The sequence below is a fragment of the Lucilia cuprina genome, chromosome 3 (assembly GCF_022045245.1).
Source record: "Lucilia cuprina isolate Lc7/37 chromosome 3, ASM2204524v1, whole genome shotgun sequence".
NCBI classification, from domain to species: Eukaryota; Metazoa; Arthropoda; class Insecta; order Diptera; family Calliphoridae; genus Lucilia; species Lucilia cuprina.
Window position 1 is genome coordinate 11218334 of NC_060951.1, and position 22869 is coordinate 11241202.

At 32.6% G+C, this 22869-nt stretch overlaps 1 protein-coding gene across 2 annotated transcripts; it reads left to right on the top strand.

The window, feature by feature from the left end:
• Nucleotides 1-1039: 1039 nt before the first annotated feature.
• LOC111684703 (serine-rich adhesin for platelets) lies at nucleotides 1040-18402 on the top strand. Of its 2 annotated transcripts, none has more exons than XM_046947567.1 (7): nucleotides 1040-1372; nucleotides 2587-4104; nucleotides 11831-11962; nucleotides 12108-12821; nucleotides 12888-13172; nucleotides 13236-17655; nucleotides 18062-18402. In XM_046947567.1, the coding sequence occupies exons 2-7, from the start codon at nucleotides 3163-3165 to the stop codon at nucleotides 18112-18114; spliced, it is 6546 nt and encodes a 2181-aa protein (XP_046803523.1). In that variant the 5' UTR covers nucleotides 1040-1372; nucleotides 2587-3162; the 3' UTR covers nucleotides 18115-18402. The 2 variants fall into 2 exon arrangements, with proteins under 2 accessions (XP_046803523.1, XP_023302686.2); XM_023446918.2 differs by having other exon boundaries at nucleotides 2745-4104.
• Nucleotides 18403-22869: the final 4467 nt, after the last annotated feature.

Consider the following 22869-nt stretch of genomic DNA (forward strand, 5'->3'; position numbering starts at 1 on the left):
TGACAATGGAAGACATCTTTCTTAGAACGTTACTGCCGTTCGAAAATTCATATAATTTTCTTACTTGGATATGTTTGACAGCGCATACCGCAATCTTACCGGATAATACGTTCTGCAATTGGACACAAGATGAAGTAATGAAATTATGTTTTTAAGGAAGAATGGCCCGCACTACTTACAAGCAATCTTGGTCCGTCCCCAAGGACCTTTTAACATTTTTATGTTGATTAATATTAATTAAACCAACAGACACCTAAACATGCATAACGAAAAACACAGAAAAGCAAAAACAAAATAAACAACGCAATAAAACCAACCCACATACATCCAAATATAAGAACAGAATTCACAAAAACAAAACAAAATACATAACTCAATGAAGCCAACAGCATCCAAACATACAAAACAAAATACACATCTGAATAAAACCAAATACATATACACACACATGTTGTTGCTTTTTTAACATAGAATAAAAAAATATGTCTTTTTTAATGAAATTTTCAGAGGTCGTCGGATTTTTGCTCATATCTCCGTTATTTATAGACCGATTTTGCTGATTTTAAATAGCGATCTTCTCGAAAGCATGTCTAACAGAATTATTAAAGTTTCGGATCTCGCCGATATCTGGGGTCCTCTAAAAACTGATTTGAACGGACTGACAGACAGACGGACATAGCTTAATCGACTCCGCTGTCTATTAGGATCGAGAATATAATTTGACGGACATAGCTTAATCGACTCCGCTGTCTATTAGGATCGAGAATATAATTTGAGGACTCTACCAGCCGCAGTTTCTGAGATATGAAACTTTTTAATATTTAGTTTGCATGTGGGTGTGACACGTCGCTTATTTAGAACTTTTATTGAATTTAAAATTAACTTGTATAGTTTTATTTAAATTAAATTTACATTTACAAAATTGCCTTTGAACGTTAGTAACAAAACATAGTTGAAAATTTTTAAAACAGCTGAATGCTTTGCCGGCGTACAACCAATTTAAAGCCACCGAACTAAATATTAAGTATTGACGCAGTGACTGATAATGTTTGTCGGCGCAGGTCTTTGCATAATAGTCGTCGTTCGTCAGCCCTGGTGAATTTTGTGCATTGAATTTTAAGCATTTAATTAATAGAAAAATAAATAAAAACTATATTAAACAGATATATAAACTATAAATTTGATGAAAATTATTAAAAATTTAATGTAATAGTTAAAGCGAGTCTTTATTGCTGTAAGCAATGTTGTGTAAAAATACGTTCTATTCGTAAGATTTTCATACAAAACGAAGAAGAATATGAAATGGCAAAATTAAGCAATGTATAAAAAAAATTGAAAAAAAAATTTTCAAAGTGTGGTTGGTGTTTTAGTGGTAAAGAAATTCCATAAATTAAGTAAAGAAAAAGCAACTGGAAAACGTAAATTAAAATAGCATATGTAATCATCGAAGAAATAATAAATTAATTAAAACGTATAAGTGTGTTTAATAATTATGTTAATGAAAATTCATAAATAAAAATAGTTATTCTTATTTTGCTGAAATAAAAAGTGCATTAAAAAAATTGTAAATATTTTCAACTTTTCAAAGAAAAAATTAAGCCCCTCAATAAGAAAATAAGTGCAAAATGAAGAATGACGTGTTTTGGCTGCTAGAGTGTGACAAATAGAGTGCATGTGTTGTGACCCCTACTTGAAAAAATATATATTAGCAAAAAAATATATACATATATATGTAACTTTCAAATAAATATTTGATTAATAATACCATCTATCGACAAAAATAGCTAAATGACCAATTCTATTTAGCAAACAAAACAATAAATAACACAATTTGTTAATAAAAAAATCAAATATTGCAAAAAGGGAAAAATATTTACAAATTTTTATATGTTCAGTGTTGCCATGTTCCGAATAATGCTTTTACTTTAATTGTAATACGATACCTTTTCAAAAATAAAAATGGAAAAACGTAGTAGACACCCTTTTATGAAAAATCAACAGGCAAATAACGAAAAAATGATACTACTATTGTATTTAAATTATTAAAATATTGTTTATTCAAATTTAAAATATAAATATACGATTTGATATTATTAAACTTGATATTAAAGTTATAGTTATGCTTAAATGAAAAATCGTTTAGGAAAATCATTATTACCAAACCTAAAAACGTATAAAACAGAAGTTAATGATATATAAGGGGAAATATTAAATGTAACGAATCTAAGGAAGTGGCAATAAAAATTTACTCCCTTAAAATACAACTCTGACTTGGCAGCTTTTTAAAGTTTTTTTTTCTCACGCAATTATTTGCACACATACATGCTACATTATTTGTCTCACTCTTGCAGCCTGTAATTTCATATGTGGTCGTTTTTTTATTACTGCACAATTGAAATGGCGAACATATTTTGACAAGTCGTCAGAAAAAACATCGTCCTGTGTTTTCTTTGCAATATAGAGTGTTGAAAAAATTTTCTTTTGCGAAAAAAGTTAAATTTATATATAAATATTGCAAAGTCGCATTGTAATAATGAAAATTTTAGATATTTGTATGTCTAATATATGAAAAGAAAACTTTTGCAGACGTGCATATATATAAAAATAAACCCGAAAAAGGTGATACAAAAAATCGACGTCTGAGAAAAAATAAATTGTTGAACACAACGAAGTTGTAAAATGTTAATAAAAAAGTTAAATGTTTTAATATAATTTAATATTAATTATTATTTTTAACCGGATAGAGACAAAATACGAGTTGAAAATACTCCAATTTTTCTATAGGTGTATTGCAAAAAAAAAAAAAAAAAAACAACGAGGTCGTTTAATGCAGACTGACTATTCATTGGAATCACATGAAGAAAAAAAGTTTTACTGCATTATATGAAAGTTCGATAATTTTGCCGGTTATAAATATATATATATATGTATACTGAAATAAGCATTACTCAATAATCCATTAACAAAGCAGTTTAACAGAGTGTTGTCAATTTGTTGGTCTCTTTTTTCTGATCGTCTCATTAATTGGTCCTTAAATTGTAGAAGAACAGTCTAATTTAATGGCATTTGTTGAAATATCACACCTACTGACTGCGTCACCGCCGCTGCTGCTGACACATTCGTTGTTGCTGCTGTCGCTGTTCTCTTTTTTTGTTCACAAAGATGAACAATGAAAGTATTAGATCGCCTAAAATTAGTACAACAGTTTCAACTACGTCTACAAACAATAACTACTTTACAGGCAATTCCAGCAGTAGTACGACAACAACAGCAACATCATATTCATCAATATCATCATCGCCATCGTTGCCGTTGTCATCTTTTTCATCGTTAGCACCACTATCGTATTCAACCTCAACACAATTTACTGTCAGCGCCTTAGCTGCAGTGGTCAATGCAAGTAACCACTTGCCCGTTACTACGCCCCCCAACGCTGCTGCAGCAGTTGTCGCTGTTGCAGTTTCTTCATTAGCTGCAGCCATAATTCCTGATACACCAATTGTATCGATTGCAGGTTCGACTTTAAGTGAAATTACAACAACAACCACATCAACGAAAACAACACCAACACCTGTACCAACAAGCAAGGAGACAGATAGAAGCAACAACAACAGCAACAGAAACAACACTTTGAATAGTAATAGCAATAAAAATACAAATAGTAAAGATTTACAAAATAAAACACAGCCTTCGTCACCATCTTCCACTGAACATCCAACATCGTTATCATATTCATCTTTAAGAGGATCCGCAAAGGGTTTAAATTCAATGTCGGTTGCCAATTCTTCTGTTACAGGCGCATTAACGAACGCCTCAACTACGGCTGCTAATGCTGCTGGAGCTGAAATTGAAAACAATACGGTCAGCACGAAGCAGACAAAAGACAATTTAACCGGTAGTACTATAAAGGGGTCTTCTTCCACAACCAGTAGTGGAATAACAGTTATCAAATCTGATTCATTGCCAACAGCGACAGAATCGAAATCAATAACAGGAACAACTTCGTTAAATTCATCGTCTTCACATCCAGTAGTTGTTAATACTACTGTTTCTGCAAGCAAAACTGATGATATCAATGTCACACCTAATATAACTAAATCAAAGGTAGGTCTATTCTATGTTTGATCCAAATTTTTATATTTATTCAATCATTCTTTCATTGCACGCCCATATTTGGGTGAAATCGAACATAGAAACTCATCAGATACACACAGTTGTGAGTTATTTTTTTATAATAAAGAGTATTTTTTATAAGCAATATCATTTCATGTCTGTCTTGTCCTGCCCCTTTTAATATTGTTGTTTTATGCTTAACTGCTTGCAAAGGTCATAAACAAAAACAACAGTCGGCAATATCAAAATATAATTGTTGTTGTTAATTTATTATTGTTTTTTTTTTTTTGTAACAGTAAAACTAATATTTGGCAGCTGTTTGAAAAGAAAAACTTGATTATATTAGTCATTTTATTCAATGTGTTTAAATATGAAGCAGTTTAAACTTTTCTTCTTAAAAGAAAATAACAAGTGAAAGGATTTCTGATTCATTGATATACCAACTAAAACCCATGCCTGTTAATAGCACAAGAAATTATTAGATCGTATCGCTAAAGATAAATTTAACTCTCTAATGCTCTTGGTCGTTTAAAAATGTGTATTTATTGCTTTTAATAATTTTATTATATTATTAATTTACAAATAATGTAATGTTGAGAAGAAATTAAACTGTTTGGATATTGATTGTTTAAAAAAAATATATACATATTAGTTTTTTATCGAAATTTTGTTTAAAAAACTTTTGATAAATTTTATGATTTGGTTATGAATGTAGGGGTGAGTTACCGTTTTATTTTTAAAAAGCAAAATAAAATTTTATTTTTGTTAGATCAATATTTAATAGTTTGTTTATTAAGGTACATAACTTAAAAAGCATTTCAAATGATTTAAATGCATACATAGTATTTGTATTTGTTGTAACAGTTCGATTGTGGTCGATAGTTCTGTCCTGGGGAAAGAAACTTTCGATTGATTCAGATGTCGTAGGGTTGACAATCTTTGGATGAGTATGACACGGTTCGTTGCTATTTGATTTATTCATTTTTATATCCTATACCACTATAGTGGGGAGGGTATTATGCGTTTGTCCTGATGTTTGTAACACCCAAAAATATTGGTCATAGATCCACCCTCAAATATACCAATCGGCTCAGAATCACTTTCTGAGTCGATTTGCTGTGTCCGTCTGTCTGTCTGTGTGTCCATATAAACCTTGTACACACGCTACAATTCAAGATACTTTGATGAAATTTGGCACATACTCTTTTTTTGGTTCAAGGACGAACGCTATTGAAAATGGTTAAAATTGGTCCATTATTTCGCCTAGCCCCTATATGGCAAAAAAAAAATACTCCATTTTTTTAACATACTGACTGGTTATATTTGTTTTATTTAGAAAAGGCATATGGTTTTATATTAAAGAGGAAGTGTTAATCTACGTTCACACCTGTCAAATATTTGACGAAAATGACGTGACCCATAATATATCTTTGACGACATCAGTTCAGAACGTCTTTATTATTTGTTTCGACAATATTTGCAATTACAAAAATCATGCAGAATCCAAAATAAATTTACAAAAACTAGTGGTTACGTCTTTTTCATCAAATGTTTGATAGGTAGCATTTTAAAAATGTTTACCTGTGACCGCGATTAATAAACACATCTATTTTTTTTTATAAAAAATAAAAAAAAAATCATAAGCCTTTGGTTTGGCTATTTTCAATACAGCTGAGCAGACTAGCCCGCATTCCTTTGTTTTTAAATTCCTACAATGATTGGAATCTATAATAGATTGTAATTAATTTAAAATAATAGAAAATTGTCTTATTAGGAGTATGCAACACCTGTCACCAATACGTCTAATGAAGTAACTTCTCTCGCTCTTTCTCCTATAAAGTCTCAAAATATAGATTTATTTCCCTGTAGATATACGAGATGTAGATAATAAGATCAGAAAGTGTAAGATTATTTTTTCTTTTTTGACCAGTCGAGCTCAAAAACATACGATTTATTTTATGTTTACACGATTGCTTTAAAACAATAATAAGGTACAATGGAAACGCTGTTTTATACCCTACACCACTATAATAGGGAGGGTATTATGCTTTTGTGCTGATGTTTGTAACAACCAAAAATAGTACCCCTTCATTTTGTAAAACACTTCACCATGCGTTGAAAATATTTTGCTAAAAATTTTTGAAAATACAAAAACAAAAATTAGGTGAAGTGAAGGAGAAGGAATTTACAAAATAACCCTCTTAGTCTTATACCCTGCTTAAAATCGGCTCCGTCCGTTATCTGTGTATGCATGTAAAGCATGTGCAGGTCACAATTTTCAAGAGAATTTGATGAAATTAGGATCCATTATTTTGCTTAGCCCCTTACAGCTGTACCCCCGAATAATAAGGCTTTTGAGCTCATAATTACGATCTCATAGTTACGTTAAATATTCTATTGTGTCAACAATAATCGACAAAACTTAGTTTTAAAGAACTTCAAATGATGGGGCTTTTGAGCTCATAATTACGAGCGCATAGTTACGTTAAATATTCAATTGTGTCAACAATAATCGGCAAAACTTAGTTTTAAAGAACTTCAAATGATGGTGCCTAATTCGACTCGCCTGCAGAAGATGACTTAAAGATTCACTTAAAAAACTAAACAATTAAATTCTTGTTTTGTTTGTGTTTACATAAATATATACATCGCCGATCTAAAGGGACTTGTTTGTTTTTTAATCATTTCAAGAAATATAGAGAGCCATGCGACTGTCAAGTTTTCCATCCGTATTTTCTCTCAATCCCATCCCTTCTTTTAATACAAAATGTTGACAGGTCATGGGCGCTCAATTTAAGGGATCTTAAACATCAGAAAACAGTACTCAACTTCAAATAAAAAATATTGATAAAATGACAACAAACTATAGTATATGTTAGCTGTCAATTATTAATTATGGATTTTGAAAACCAGTCGTATATCATCTTTTAAGGGTCTAAAGTTTAGCAATATATCTTTAATTGTGCCGAAATTTCAATGTATTCTTTAGCCACAGGGTATACAGAGGCGTCACGAACAAACAGCTATTTCCCTCTCTTTCGCACAAAACGATTTCAATGTTTTCAACAAATAATTTCAAAATCAAACAAAAGCTGTATACTTTGAGCTTTAGCCACAAAGATCCTTAGGTTAATTTAGGTTAGGTTGATAGGCTATAATCGGGCCTGTTGTGCGCTCCTTGTATTAGAAAAAAGTGAACGTAATTCCTAAGAATCTTCCAATTAGTGTTAGTCAGGAATGTTATTTCCGGAATAACATCACTTCCTAGATACATGGATCTAACTTCGACGAATGCTTGACAGTGGCAAAGAAAGTACTCCAGAGTTTCACTGTCCTCTCTGCATGCTCTACATAAGTCTGAATCCCTACGTCTAATTTTGCATAAACGTGCTTGTAATTCTGTGTGTCCACTCAGATTACGTACTATCATACTAACTTCAGACTTGCTCATTTTGAAGAGTTTTTTCGTGTTGCACTCATCAGGGTCACCCCATAGGATTTTCGTGGTTCTACCCACTGTTTCATTATTCCAAGAAGTCTTGTAGGATTCTCTCACAAATATTTTTTGTTCAGCTTTTTTTTGCGTCGAATGGTTTTGCGTTTGCCAGGTTAATTGCCTCGAGCTCCCTTCCCTTTGAAGCTATTACATTCGCTCTTTCGTTACCGACTACTCCCGAGTGGGCTGGTCCCATATGATGTGAACCTTACCTCTGGCAGAGTATTCAGTTAAAGCTTTCCTACCATCCAATGCGGTTTTTTAGTTTTATCTCCTGATATCGCCCTAATTGTCTTCTGCCTATCGGTAAATATATTACGTGCTGTGGGCGCCATATTTATTCTAATCCAATTAACGCATTCCGTTATTGCTCGTACTTCTGCCTGGAAGCTTGTATTACGATTTGGTAAACGGTGGTATATATCTGCTTCTGGATCTATTCAAGATCCAGAAGCACAAAGATTCTTACTAGCGGTCGTAAATTGTTGGAATCTAAATGCTTAGTTTACCATTTTTTCCATAACAGAAATCTACAGAATAAATTGATATTCGCGATAATATTCAGGATTTAGTGCGTAGCAAAAATGCAGAAATGGTAAAGCTATCAGAATAGCACTGAATTTGAGATATATTTTCAGAGAATCTGACTCTTTCTTGACATTTTTAGATAGGCTGTCGATTCATTTTTTATGATCAGCCTTCTTCAGATAGATCCACTTGGCTCAACTTAGTTTTATCGGCAACAGAGTAGCAGCAGATATCACAGTGACTTCTTTATTTAATTCATTCAAGATGAGAGTAATATTTTCTTGCTACTGAGATGCACTAGATTTCCTACCAAACCACGAACAAATCTAAAATATAACAAATGTATCATCTGTCTTAAAAAAAGTAGAACTTTTAAAGGTTTAAATTCAACAAATAATTAAAAATCGCTTTAAAGATTATTTATTCTAAATTAATTAATAAATCTGATAAATGTTTTAAAATGTAGACTTGCAGCCTTTAATTCTATGAAAGAAATAACTTAAATACAACTTCTTCGTCTCAAATATGAATTTGTAACACGCAGTTTACATCTCTCACACACGTTAAAATTGTGCACAAAACATAACCGGAGAAACAAAAGCAAAAGTAAAATTTAAAATAAACACACATGAAAAAAGAAACCGCATATGCATACCGTTAGAGAGTTTAATATACTTGCTTTTAGTCGCTTATTTTTGTCAGTCGAAAAAACAAATTATAATTTGTGTATAGTACAGTTCAGAAAAAATAAAGACTAGAAATAAATTATTAAAAAAAAAAATAATAATAAACTATCGAAAACCAACTAAAGACTACATATAACTAAACATTGCTTGTGTAGTGTGTAATATAAGACAATAAATACTAACTTGTTTTGTTTTTAATCTTCTACTTATTAGAATTTTATGAAATTTATACTTTTGTTAAAAAAAAACGTGATAAAGTTCATATTCATTATTGAATTACATATATTTTTATAAAAAAATATCAACTAATCTAATTATCCTGTAAAAATTCTTACTTTAGTTACCGCACTTAATTTTTTGGTAAATTATTATTTTTTTCATGGAATTGTTTGCAAATTAAAGAAATATCCAAAGTAACGGTATAATCCAAAAAGAAAAAAAAGTAAAGTACAAAAAAAGTGAAGTTGTGTTTTGTCTTTTTTGTTTAATGTAACTCTTAACCTTGAACTAAATATACAGCCTTTGATAGTTAATTAGAAAGGCAAATAAATTTACATTTATTGAATACTTAAGAATAACCCAATATGATGTTAATGCTATTTTTTTATTATATATTTTTTTTAATTTGCTTTGATTTGTACAATTCATTTGTCTCCAAAATATTTTGTTTCTCTTTTGGCAGTTTTGATGTAAATGAATGAAATTGATAATAAATCTTTCCTTTTCTAATTAGATTTTGTTTTTGAAATAATTCAAACAAAATTTAGAACCAATTGGATTTAATAAGATTTATTGTATTCTGTATAAAATAGGAAATATTTTTAATTAATGAATTGAAATCATTTAGAAAATTTTTATTTATTTTTTATCGCATGTTTTAAGAAATTAAACATATTTTACCCAAGCCCCTTATAATGACTAAAGTTCTAACTTCAGTTTATATTTAAGATTTATGTTGTAATGTTGGTTACAATTATAGACATGACTAGTTCTTTTCTGTTCCTCTTATATTATGCTATTGCTCGGCGGAGCATGTGCTGAGTGTTACTCACTGCTTTCAAAAAAAAACCACCCGGTTTAATCGATAAAGTTGAAGATATTCTTAAGGTTTATTTCTTAAGCTTTTTCATACCTGACAGCAAGTGGATACCAAAGATGGGACACTGTCTCTTTTTCCATTTCATTACGACAAAATCTGCAGTAGTCATTGCATTTAGGACTAAGTCTTCAGTAAATGACACAGAGTCCTGACAATTAAATGGGTGCACTGTTTCATGAGGACAGTGCACCCATTTAATTGTCCCTATAGGCCCAATAACTTAACTCCCTAGACCTATGGCTAAGACCGAATGTGGTGGCACAATTTCTTCAGCTCCCAATAACTTCGCATGACACCAATAATAATTAATTTTCTAGGTCTATCTGGCCTCTATATAATGATCCCAGGTCAAAACTCAGTAATTTCAGGACTCTGTGTCATTTACTCAAGACTTAGTCCTAAATACAATGACTACTTTGAAGACAGGCAGGGCATCGGCTAAGGGTGCCTGGAACAATTCGTTACGGCCCTTAACTGTGCAGGTTGGAACGAGTTTGTCTGGGTAATTTCCTCTCACTATCCGAAATCGTGGGTGGATGTTAGTTGCACCTGTAGCCATGTATGGCTTCTGTAACCGCCGTTTGGTTCAATCCATTCTGCGCGTTTATTATCGACAATCTATCGACGTCAGATTGGGATGACGACCTGGATGTCTGTCGAGGGGAGGGGGTGGCTTCCATAAAATTTGATAGTTGGGATGGAATGGCTGATGACTTGCCACCAGGAATTGTCTAGCCAGCAACAGCATTATGCCGCTTGACAGACAGCATTCTGGTTTCCTCGTGCAAGTGATCCATGTTTGTCATATTGACACATCCGGTTGCTATTTGGAGTGCATTATTTTGGGGCGTCTGCAAAGGTCGCCATTGTGTGTCACTAAGAAAAAGGATCCATATTGGGGCAGTCCAATTAAGGAGAGAGCGACCAATTACTTTATATGTCGCAGTTTTTGTCTCCTTATTCATGACCCAGTAGTTGCTAGCGAGTGCTTTTAGGACTTTATTTCGTGATTTCACTTTATGGTTGATGTAGGTGGCGTTCGAAGAGTAGTTAAGATTTTCGAGTTCTGATTTTCGGGATACGTCTGCCTTCGACTAAGATATCGAGTTCCATCCTTAGTCCATGAATTGAATAGGGACACAGTTGATTTAGATGTTGATAACTGTAACTTGCGTTTCTGAAATTGGTCTACGATGGTGGCAAAAGTATTGGGATATTTTGGCTCTAATGTGGTTAATGTTAACACCAGATGAAAAAAACAGTACAATCATCTGCATATGACACCATCGAGACACCATGGGGTGGTTAGACACCAACGTGTACATAGACACGTTGGTGTTGTTGATCCCTGTGCCATATCTGATAAGATCGTAAAAGAGATAAATAAAAAAACTAAAATTTATTTCGCCCCTATTCTATATGCTCCATTAAAAGCCGTCCTTAAAGATGAAAAACTGCCTTGAGAATGATTTTCTTTCAGTCAAAAGTTTTCCGAGATAATAAAACGAAAGTAAAAAGTTTTTGGGATTGCAACAATCGATATAACCCGGAATATTTGATATCTACTCTAGCATATACATAATATTATTAGAAGTTTTTATTTATAATAAAATCCAAAGTGCTATTTATCTTGATAAATAAGTATCTAGGGGGCAATTTGTTTTTTGTTATGTATTTTTTACATGATATTTGTTAAAAAATGAAATTCAACATAAATTGGTTATTTTCTCACTTACTGTACTTTTTTCTAAACTATTTTCTTTCTTAAAAAAACAACTTTCAAATCCACGTCTCATCTCTGCTGCAAAAAACTAAAAATTTTAATTATAATCAATAGATATTTACAATTTTAATAAAAAACTATATGTTAGCTTTTAATTAATTATTATTTTTTTTTTAATTTTTAAGGACTTTTTATCTGAATCATGGGAAGAGAGCCGCCTCAAAGATTGGGATGACAGCAAACTCAAAGAATTATTAGATGAAGCCTATTCCTACAAAAATCCTAGAGATAAAGAAAATAAAAGTAAAACATTTTTGGTAAGTAAATAATTAGATTAATTAGTACAGGATATGAGATAAATAAAAAAACAATGATCACATCATATCAATAAAATATATTTATATTCGAAATACATAAATGTTGTTGACACTTTTTTAATCCAAACTTTTTTTTATCGCCTAGCAATTACTTGAAAAGGCAGAAAATGAGGATCAATCATATCCTTTCCGTGTAACTTCACGTGGATCGCGTAATTTGTCCAATTCAATAACGTCCAACAGTTATCATCATTATCAACATTCACAGAGCCATAATCATAATCGTTCTCATCATCATCATAAGCAGGGTGGATCTCTGCAAGATCTCTTAGAAATCGGTTTACATGAATCACAATTGGATTACGATCAAACATTTGGTATTGGCATCAGTGGTAATCAGCGCACACGTCGACAAAATCATAATTCAAGACAGAAAAAATACTCCTCGTCAGTGTCATCACGACAACGTGAAGGTGGTAGTTTGCCAAGCAACGTTAATGTAACACATCAATTGAACGTTGGCGGCAGTGGTGGTGTAGTTAATGATTTAGGTTTAATACAGCAAGAAGGTGGTACGCCAGGAACTGCCACTGGCAAAGCTAATAAAAAAGAACAAAGGCGTAACGCTTCAAAAGCTGCTTCCACAACTACGGCTGGCAGTGCTGAAATAAAAGAAAACTCCTGTTCAAGTAGTGTTGGAGAATCTGCTGTTACTAGTTCGGAAAATACAACAACCTCCACAAATTCCGCATTTACTGCTTCGGGTGGTGATTTCATCATTGACATGGGAGAACCCATGATGGATATACAGCAACAACAGAAAATTCTACAATGCAAGGGTCAAGATGCAGCCACACAGGTAATTTTTTTATTCAAATTCGATATTTTCTTTTTGTTTTTTTACATATATTTTTTCTTTCTCAAGGGACATCCATTTTACGAACGTTTAGCCAATAATGACAAACGTATACCAAGAGCCAATATTGGTTCAAAGAAGGGCACTAATTTTACTCCGACTACTTCACAGGTGTATGTCGATGAAACGGTACGTTTCAATGCATTGGAACAGAATGGTGGCACAAACAATGGGCCAACTTCATCACAAATCGATGCGAAATTTTTACCCTTAGACGAAAATTACAAATCCTGCAAATCTGTTTTAGGAAGCAATGGTGATAAATCACCAGAATTGCTTGCCAAATCAAATTCGGTATGTACTTAAGACTAATTAGTTTTGAGTGTCAATTACAATTATGTAAATTTGAATTTTTAGATTTATACAAAAATATCTTCACCTGCCTCTGCTGGTTCCGCTGTTTTGACTGGAACCACAAACAATATTACAACTTTGACACAACGTCAACTTGATGAGAATGGTAATGCTCTCAGTGAATTATATCAAAATTCCTCCGGTGCTGGTTCAGGACCTGGGGCAACTATACAAATAAATGCTGTCTCACCTACAGCTGCTAATGCGTCTGCCGCTTTATTGAATTCTTGCGGCAATGTATCGACCTCGGCCACTGTAACCATATCGCCACACACCGCATCAACCACAGTCTCAACTTCGGCTACAGTTACTACAACATTTACCTCTGGACCTTCGCAGGCGAAGGCTAAAGCTAAGAAAAAGTCCCAACAGGAACGCAATACGAAAACTGTAGATGTTGAGTCTGTAGCAGGTTATCGAGGAAAGGATCCAGTTGAAGAATTGGTTAAATATATTGAAAGTAGTGGAGAGGATAAACAAGCAGGTTCAGGCTCTAAGTCGGGTGATAAGAAAAAGGAACGTAAAAAGGACAAGGAAAAGCACCAAAAACTCAAGAAAAGTAATTCTCTGGAAGAATTGCGTAGTGGTGCTAAAATGGAAGTACATGAACTTAAGAGAACTGCAGCCACAACTGAAAGTAATGCTGTCCTGGTACGACAAAAAAGTAGTGGTGCTGGTGGCGGTAAACAGAATAAAAATAATTCATCTTCTACGGCTGATATCAACAAGAATTTAGAGGGCAAAAACACAACACAAACAGCAACAAATTCTCGTAAATCCGATCGCAGATCGTGGGGAAATGAAGACTTAAAATATTTGGAAGATCAACAGAATGCAAATTTATCAAATGAAGAGAAAACAGCCGCTACTGCTACTTCAGTATCAGCTAAAGAACGTAAAAGTAAAGTAGTTAGTGGTTGTTTGTCCACTTCTTCAAAGGAAGAAAAGGAAATGAAAGACAAAACTAATGAACGTAACGAACGCAATTTGGTCAATAACCTTACGTCCACAACTACGATACAAGTTGAAAAATCTGATAAAATAGAAAAAATCGAAAAAACCGAGAAATCAGAAAAATTTGAAAAATCGGACAAATGTGAGAAGAGTGAAAATAAATTGGATAAATCGGAAAAACGTAAGAAACATGATATTCCCCCAAATGCTGTTACTGTGGTCGATATTCTAGCCATAGAATCAGTACTACCAGAAACTGCCGAATTTCATGTGGTTACCAAGAAGAAAAAACCCAAAAAACAAAAGGTGATCAACAATTTAGAGGAAACTACCGTCACTTTCAATCGTACGCACAACTTTACCATGCAAAAAACAACAACATTTAATCAACAACAGCAACAAATGACTGTTCGTTACAAATATTATCATCATGATAATTCATCGAACAGTGGTATTTCAAATACAAATACCAGCAGTCAAAATAATCATCAGCAGCCATCGTCACAGCAGCAGCAGCAGACAAGCAATTTTAACACGAATGCTGTTGGTACAATCAATTCTCACCATCATCAACAGCACCAAAATCAGCAACAACTACAACAACAGCCACATAATTCAACTGAAAGTTATACTAATACTACAGATAAGTCTAGACGTAAATCAACTTCATCCGTGCCACCATCAGAAAAATCTGACTCAAGTGATCTCGATTCGGTTCATTCATTACCAATTGAATCATCCAACAAAGCAAATAATGTTGCTGTATCAACAACAACTTCGAATACAACCAAGGGAGGAGGAGGAGGAAATACGCAGCAAAGAACAAAAGGTGCTAAAAACAATAATAACAATGCAATTTTGGGAAATAGTAATTCTAAAAATCACAATTCACCGGCTCCAATTTCGTATGCAGATATTGCAAGAACAAATAAAGAAATTGCTGATGCTGCTGCCGCATCTGCTTCTGGTATTTTAATAAATAATAATGAAATGTCCACTGAATGCAGAAATGCTGACACTCTTGTACACAATGCAATGACAACAACAGAATCACATAATACCGATGAAAAGCCGGCGGCTATTGTCAACCCGACGACAACAACCGCAGCCACAGCAGCAAGTGCAGCTACTAAATCACACAAAGTTAAGAAATCGCAAATTAAACAAGATTTCCCTGAATTAGCCGGCACTTCTTCCGCTGCTCTCGCCGACGAAAAGATTCCTAGTACGAATGTAAATCATAAGACTATAACGTATTCTCAAAGTTTAACTGCTGTAACAAATCCTACACAAAACACTATATCAACTCAAAGTCATATTGCAGTTGGTGGTGGTGCTGCTGGTGGTTTTAGTTCGGGCAGCGAATCTTCGCCTTCTTCCTCTGACATTAATACCAAAGCCTCGCCAACGGAGCTGCATAAAAACATAATTGTACATCAACATGCCAATATTCCTCCACTTCAACATCCACAACAGCAGATTTTGCAAAAATCCAAAAGTGTTGAAAACGATTCCATTATTACTTCCACAAATTCTTCGTCATCGTCTTCATCTTCTTCTGCCATTTTTATGGCTTCTCTGAATAGTAACAACTTAGATCAGCAATATCCTGCCCTAGAAAAAACAGTCAAACGTCATAGTTCAGCCAATGTAACAATGATTGGAACGGCGGCAAATGCGACCAACCAGACGCCATTCAATTTTGCGGCAGCTGCCAAGCAACAAATTGCTGCAAATGTCTCTGAACAATATAATATAAATTCAAATAAAAACTCAGCCTTAACTACCTCAAATACTAACAATAACAATAACAGCAACACAATACAAGCGGCATTATTAAATAGCACCAGCTCTAACACAAACGCCAACAGCAACAGTGGAAACACCACTAATAACACTAATAAAAAATCCAAAGAAAAAACTCCACCACTACTTTCATCGACAAGTAATCCAACTGCTGTTGCAACCATACAACAACAAGTCAGCCAAGATAATAATGCGACTCCAACAACAACAGCAATATCGACATCTAATCCCAAAAAATCCAAAAAAGAACGTCAACAGCAGCATCAGCTGCAACAAACTTCATTGGACAGCTCTCAATCGAAACAAAATCAAAATAACACTAACACTTTACCTAATAAAAAGCCATTAAAAGCACCATTGAAATCTTCAAACTCATTGCCCCTGGGTTTGACAATATCATCGTCAACTTCTGCGGCTGCTGCCAGTGGAGCCAGTACTACGGCATCAGTTAATCGTCCTGCTGTTATCATACTTAATGATGATCGCAACCCTGTTAGCTGCACCGCAGACAATCAATTCACATTTGGCGACTTCAATGAAGAAGAATTAAAATTATTTGACGATGACAATTCTGCTGCTACTTCTGTTGAAAATCCCATTGATAATAACGATATTAATGTAAATCTAGCGCTGGAAGAGGACGAGGAGAAACACCAGCAAACTAGTAATAACGACACAGTAACAAAGTCACCACAATCCACAATGTATTTTAATGATTCTGGAGCCTCATGTAGCAATGACATGGTGAATAATTCAACTTCAGACATGTTATTAAGTTCAAGCATTGATGCATCGTCTCCCAATACATCATTCGTTGCCAATAGTCATGGTAATAATGGCGGAGGAGCTGTACATATGCCAGCGCCCAGTAATAATCAGTCCAGTGATAGTGGTATCTACACCGATAAAACAAAGTCATCAAATAGTAGTTGTAGTAACAGCTCTAGTAGTGGCATAGTAGGCAGCAGTGTTGTTTCAGCTAAACAAAAACAAAAACAACAAATTTCACCCACAAAGGAGGAAAATAAACTAAACACTTTTCTCTCGAATACCAGATGTGCTAGTGTTCATACATCAATGGATAATTTAGATCCACCACTACCACCGCCACAACAATTAGAGACATGCAATGATATAGAGACTGCTATTATTGCGGCAGCTCGTGCGGCTGCCAAACACCATCAACAACCGCCCCCAACGCATCATAACCAGCATCAGCAACAACAATATAAAAATTCAAATAATTCATCAAATTCTAGTTCCTTCTCATCATCGTCACTTTCCTCATCAACAGCATCATCATCATCTGCATACCAACAGCAACAGCAACAGCACCATCATCAGCATCAACACCATAACAGTAATATTAATAGTAATAAAAATTATCAAAATCAACACGGCAGTGGCAGTAGCAGTGGCAATGTGATGTCATATCATCAGTCCCAACAGCAATACGATGAAGACTATGATGATAACGATGATGATGCCTTTGCCAATAATACTCCACGTAGCCGCAGTCCTAGTCGTCCAAGACGTATTTCCATTGCAGGCGGTACAGTGGCCAACAAAGAGTTTGACATTCATTTTATACCGCCCACAACAATGCCAACAGCATTTAGTACGCAACAACATAATGACATCATTATTGATTTTATTGGTTCTGGTAAGTGTAATACAGAATTATTTCAATTACACCTGGTCCACACTAGGAAACTTTTGTTGAGAAACTTTTTCTTAATTCTCTTTTGAAGTTTCCTTAATGTCCACACATAGAAACTTTTGTTTCTGAAACTACGTGTTTATTGCATTGATTTGTTGTTGTACGAATGAAAAGAATAACAAAACAAAACAAGTTTCCGAGAACGGGAAACTCCGTACCAAGAGAGAGATGAATGATATTCTTTTTCTCTCTAACGCAAAAGTTTCCCAAAAAAGTTTCCTAGTGTGGACCGGCAGTTATAAACAAAAAGGTTTTATGGCCGGAGCCATGATTGATTAATGTCGAAGTTTTTATACAAAATAAAATTATAATTTCGTTTAATTTTTTCTCCGTATCTCTCTCTTTACAGCATGGGAAGAAGTCGCAAATAGCAAAGTTACAAAGGTCTACGATGGACAATAAATTTATTAAAAAAAAACTATGCTGCAGCAGCATTATCAGTAGTATTGTAATACATATTTCCTCCATCTCAATAATATCAACCTGTTTTTTTTATTGTAAACGCTATGTTTGGACTTAAAAACAGCCGCCTCCTAACGACAAAAATCAAGCAATTAACAAACAAAGAATAAGAGAAATAGTTATTTTTAACAAAACAACCGTAAACATTTTTTACGATTTTTTTTGTATAATTAGGCAACAAAACAGACAACGCAGAGTCAGTCGCAGTCTGTCTAAAACAAAACAAAACAAAAAAATAAGAAATGTATAAAGCAGCAGAGCACAGGAACAAAAAATGAGGAAAAAGCATTAACATTAAAAGCAACAAGCGTATGTATAATTTTATTTTTAAATAGTATTAAAATAAACAAAATTAAAATTTAAAACAAACATAAAGAAATTATAATAAAATTAAATATTGAAAACAAAAAAGGAAAAAAAAAAAAGAATTAAACTAAATAAACTAAGAAATAGAAGATTATAGAGCTGAGACACAAGAATTAGATGTAAAACGTATTTTTTTTTGTTTAGTTTTCTCATAACATTTTCTTTTTAAATCTTAATTTTACCACTTATTTTATTTAAATTAATAAAAAAAAAAATAATAATCCATTTTATATTTTAATGTTATTAAATTCGGATGCAGTCATGAAATAAAAGAAAAAAGAAACCAATTGTTTTTTAAATATATTATTTAAACTAATGAAACCAATTTATTTTATTTTTTGTTTTGTAAATGTATTTGTGTTTTTCATCGTAAAGACAACCCCAGGTATTTGAATATTTAAACAAGTTTTGTTTTTGTTAAGTTTTTCCGCTAATAGTCTAGCAAAAAGTTTCACATTTTATCAAAAAGATAAAATTTTTTATAACGAATTAAATGTTTTTATTAAAGGTTTAAAATTATTTTGGTAAATTTTATAATCGTTTGTATAAACATATACTAGTCCTTAATGTGGAGCAAAAAAAATTTTGAATATGCTTCACCGTTTGAAAGAAATAAAAAATAAAATTGTTTATAGCTAAACTTAATTGCTTTAATCACACTATCTCAACCCATTATCTTAACCGGAAGTTATGCGAAAACCATTCTGTTACTATAAAGAAATATCAGACATCAAGAAAATGCTTCAATGCTTCCGAAAAAGATAATAATTTCAAGTAAACGAGAGTAAAAACACTTGTCACTTTATATCAAAAGTGGACACTCAAAAAACAAACTTTCATTCACAGATATGCATTGACACATTTCGACTAGTTTCCTGATTGTCTGTTTTTAATCCATGTGGTGATGATTAACTTCCTTGAAGGACTCACGATAGTATGTTTTAAAGAATTTCTTCATTTTATTGCAATAACGTAAATGAATAAAACGGCTGCTTTGAATACATGGTTAAGGTCAGAGTAAAAATTTTATGATAAGTGAAGTTTTAGTGTCAGTTTCTCAATAGTTTATGCATAAGCAGCTAGCTTGGGTCCATTTATGATTAGTTCCATTGTGATCACTAATTGTAATCTAACAGATGTTTAAATCTGCTGCTTTAAATGTAGATTTAAGGCAGAGTTATGATTTAAAGATAAGTGATATGTTTTAGTGTTAGTTCCTCAATAGATTACATCCATTTTAAACAGCTTACTTGGATCCATTTATGTTTAGTTTCATATTTAAATCCAAAGTTTCCTGATAACAGCGATACAAAAACAAGCGGATAATTTGTAAATCAAAAGAAACAAATTCTTGAATTTGTTATACGAATGGGATATTAACAAGAACATACAAAAGTAAAGGCGAAAAAACAATGCTTTTGCCCAAAAACACATTACTAAAGTATTGTAGTTTTAACATCTTATTTTCGAATAAAAAACAAGCACTTTTTGAGGCAATACAAATGGAATATTAAAACATTGAATGTAGTCGCAATTTAACTTTTTTAATAATTTGGTTTATTACCAAAAAAATAAATATTTTAATGATTTTAAGAAATCTTTTGTAGATTTACAAAGTATTCACATCTATCGCCAATAGTAGTGAACATTTAGTTCTCTTGAAATTTTTCATTTCCCTCGAAGGGAAAACTGCTATCGTGAACTTGTTGTGAACAATTCATTCACAATAGTTGATTTTGTATATAACAGCTGTTCAATGTTTACAAAATTCAATCAAAATATTTCACAACAGCGGATTATTTTTCACGACAGTAAAGATAGTGAACGAAAAAAGTGAAAAGGTGAAAAGGCGATAGGGGTGATTATTTTGTTGATGAAAAACTGCCTCCTCTCATCTCATATTCGGAATAGAGGTGAATAACGACTAAAATTTTCCTTTTGATACAACTGTTGCTAAGTTGACAATCTATGGCCATTTGTAAGTCGGGTCATTATGGAGTATAGATCCAACTGTTGACAATCTATGGCCATTTGTAAGTCGGGTCATTATGGAGTATAGATCCAACTGTTGTGAGAGAACTGTTATTTTCTTGCAAATCGATTCGTTTTTGAAAACGATTTTCATCACTTTTCATCAAAAATACATTGAAGATTTCGCTTTAAGTTTTGTTTTTCAAAATTCTATTTTTTCAAAATTATTTTTTAATTATTTTATATGTGGTAATAATACCTGGTTATTCTTGTCTTCTTAACTGTATTGATTAACTCGGAGGAAATTTTTTATTTTAAAATTTAAGTTATAAGAATTCCTACTGAGTTATTCACCCCTATTCTGCATTTCATTTTGAATCAAACGCACAGAATCGTAAAGCATTGGAATGGCTTTTTCTTTTTCTTACGATTCCGTTTTTTTTGTTGGAATACTGCGTAACTGAATGCGGAAACTCAATCGTAATGCAGAATAGGTGTGATTAAAACCCGGCCAGGCAAGGATATTAAATTTTGAAATAGTACTAATTTATAAGAAAATGTTACCAGTTTTATGTTTCTATGTACAAAAATAATTTTCGCTAGACTGACTATGAAATAGTCTATAGACTAGACTATAGACTAGATTAAAGAGTAGACTATAGACTAGACTATAGACTAGACTATTGACTATACTATAGACTAGGCAATAGACTAGACTATAGACTAGACTATAGACTAGACTATAGACTAGACTATAGACTAGACTATAGACTAGACTATAGACTAGACTATAGACTAGCTATAGACTAGACTATAGACTAGACTATAGACTAGACTATAGACTAGACTATAGACTAGACTATAGACTAGACTATAGACTAGACTATAGACTAGACTATAGACTAGACTATAGACTAGACTATAGACTAGACTATAGACTAGACCATAGACTAGACTATAGACTAGACTATAGACTAGTCTATAGACTAGACTATAGACTAGACTATAGACTAGACTATAGACTAGACTATAGACTAGACTATAGACTAGACTATAGACTAGACTATAGACTAGACTATAGACTAGACTATAGACTAGACTATAGACTAGACTATAGACTAGACTATAGACTAGACTATAGACTAGACTATAGACTAGACTATAGACTAGACTATAGACTAGACTATAGACTAGACTATAGACTAGACTATAGACTAGACTATGGACTAGACTATAGACTAGACTATAGACTAGACTATAGACTAGACTATAGACTAGACTATAGACTAGACTATAGACTAGACTATAGACTAGACTATAGACTAGACTATAGACTAGACTATAGACTAGACTATAGACTAGACTATAGACTAGACTATAGACTAGACTATAGACTAGACTATAGACTAGACTATAGACTAGACTATATACTAGACTATAGACTAGACTATAGACTAGACTATAGACTAGACTATAGACTAGACTATAGACTAGACTATAGACTAGACTATAGACTAGACTATAGACTACACTATATACTACACTATATACTATAGACTACACTATAGACAAGACTATAGACTAGACTATAGACTACACTATAGACTACACTATAGACTGCACTATAGACTACACTATAGACTACACTATAGACTAGACTATAGACTAGACTATAGATAGACAACAGATTACACTACATACAAGACTATAGATAAGACTTCTGACTAGGCTATAGACTAGACTAAAGACTAGAGTGTATACTAGGCTACAGATTAGTCTACAGACTAGACTATAGACTATACTATATATTAGACTACTGACTAAGCTACAGACTAGACTGTAGACTGTACTATAGACCAGATTATAGACTAGACTATAGACCATATTATAGACTAGACTATGGACTAGTAAAGTACTGAAAAAACTATAGAATTACCAAAATTCCCATGTCTGACTCCGGTCCTTATTTTGTTCCATAATGCAAATTCTCTGACGAACAGCAGTCTAATTTTGTTTAAGGAAAAGAGAACATAAACTTATTTCGTTATTTTGTTTTTAGATTTTTTTTTTAATTTGATATTAATTTTGGATTTAAATTCTTTGACTTTGTTGTTGTTTTTGTGCTGTAATTTATGTTTAGTTACTTAAAACGTAAGAAATATAAAAAATACATATATTTTTAAAAATAACACACAGAGAAAAGAGAAAAAAAATAATGTTTTCTTGCTTTTATATTTATTTAATAAAATTAAAATATACAATATAGATAACTATATAAACTAATAATTAATTAATATACATATAATAATAATCTTAAACTAAAATAAATTATATTTTTATTAAAACTAAAAACTGAAT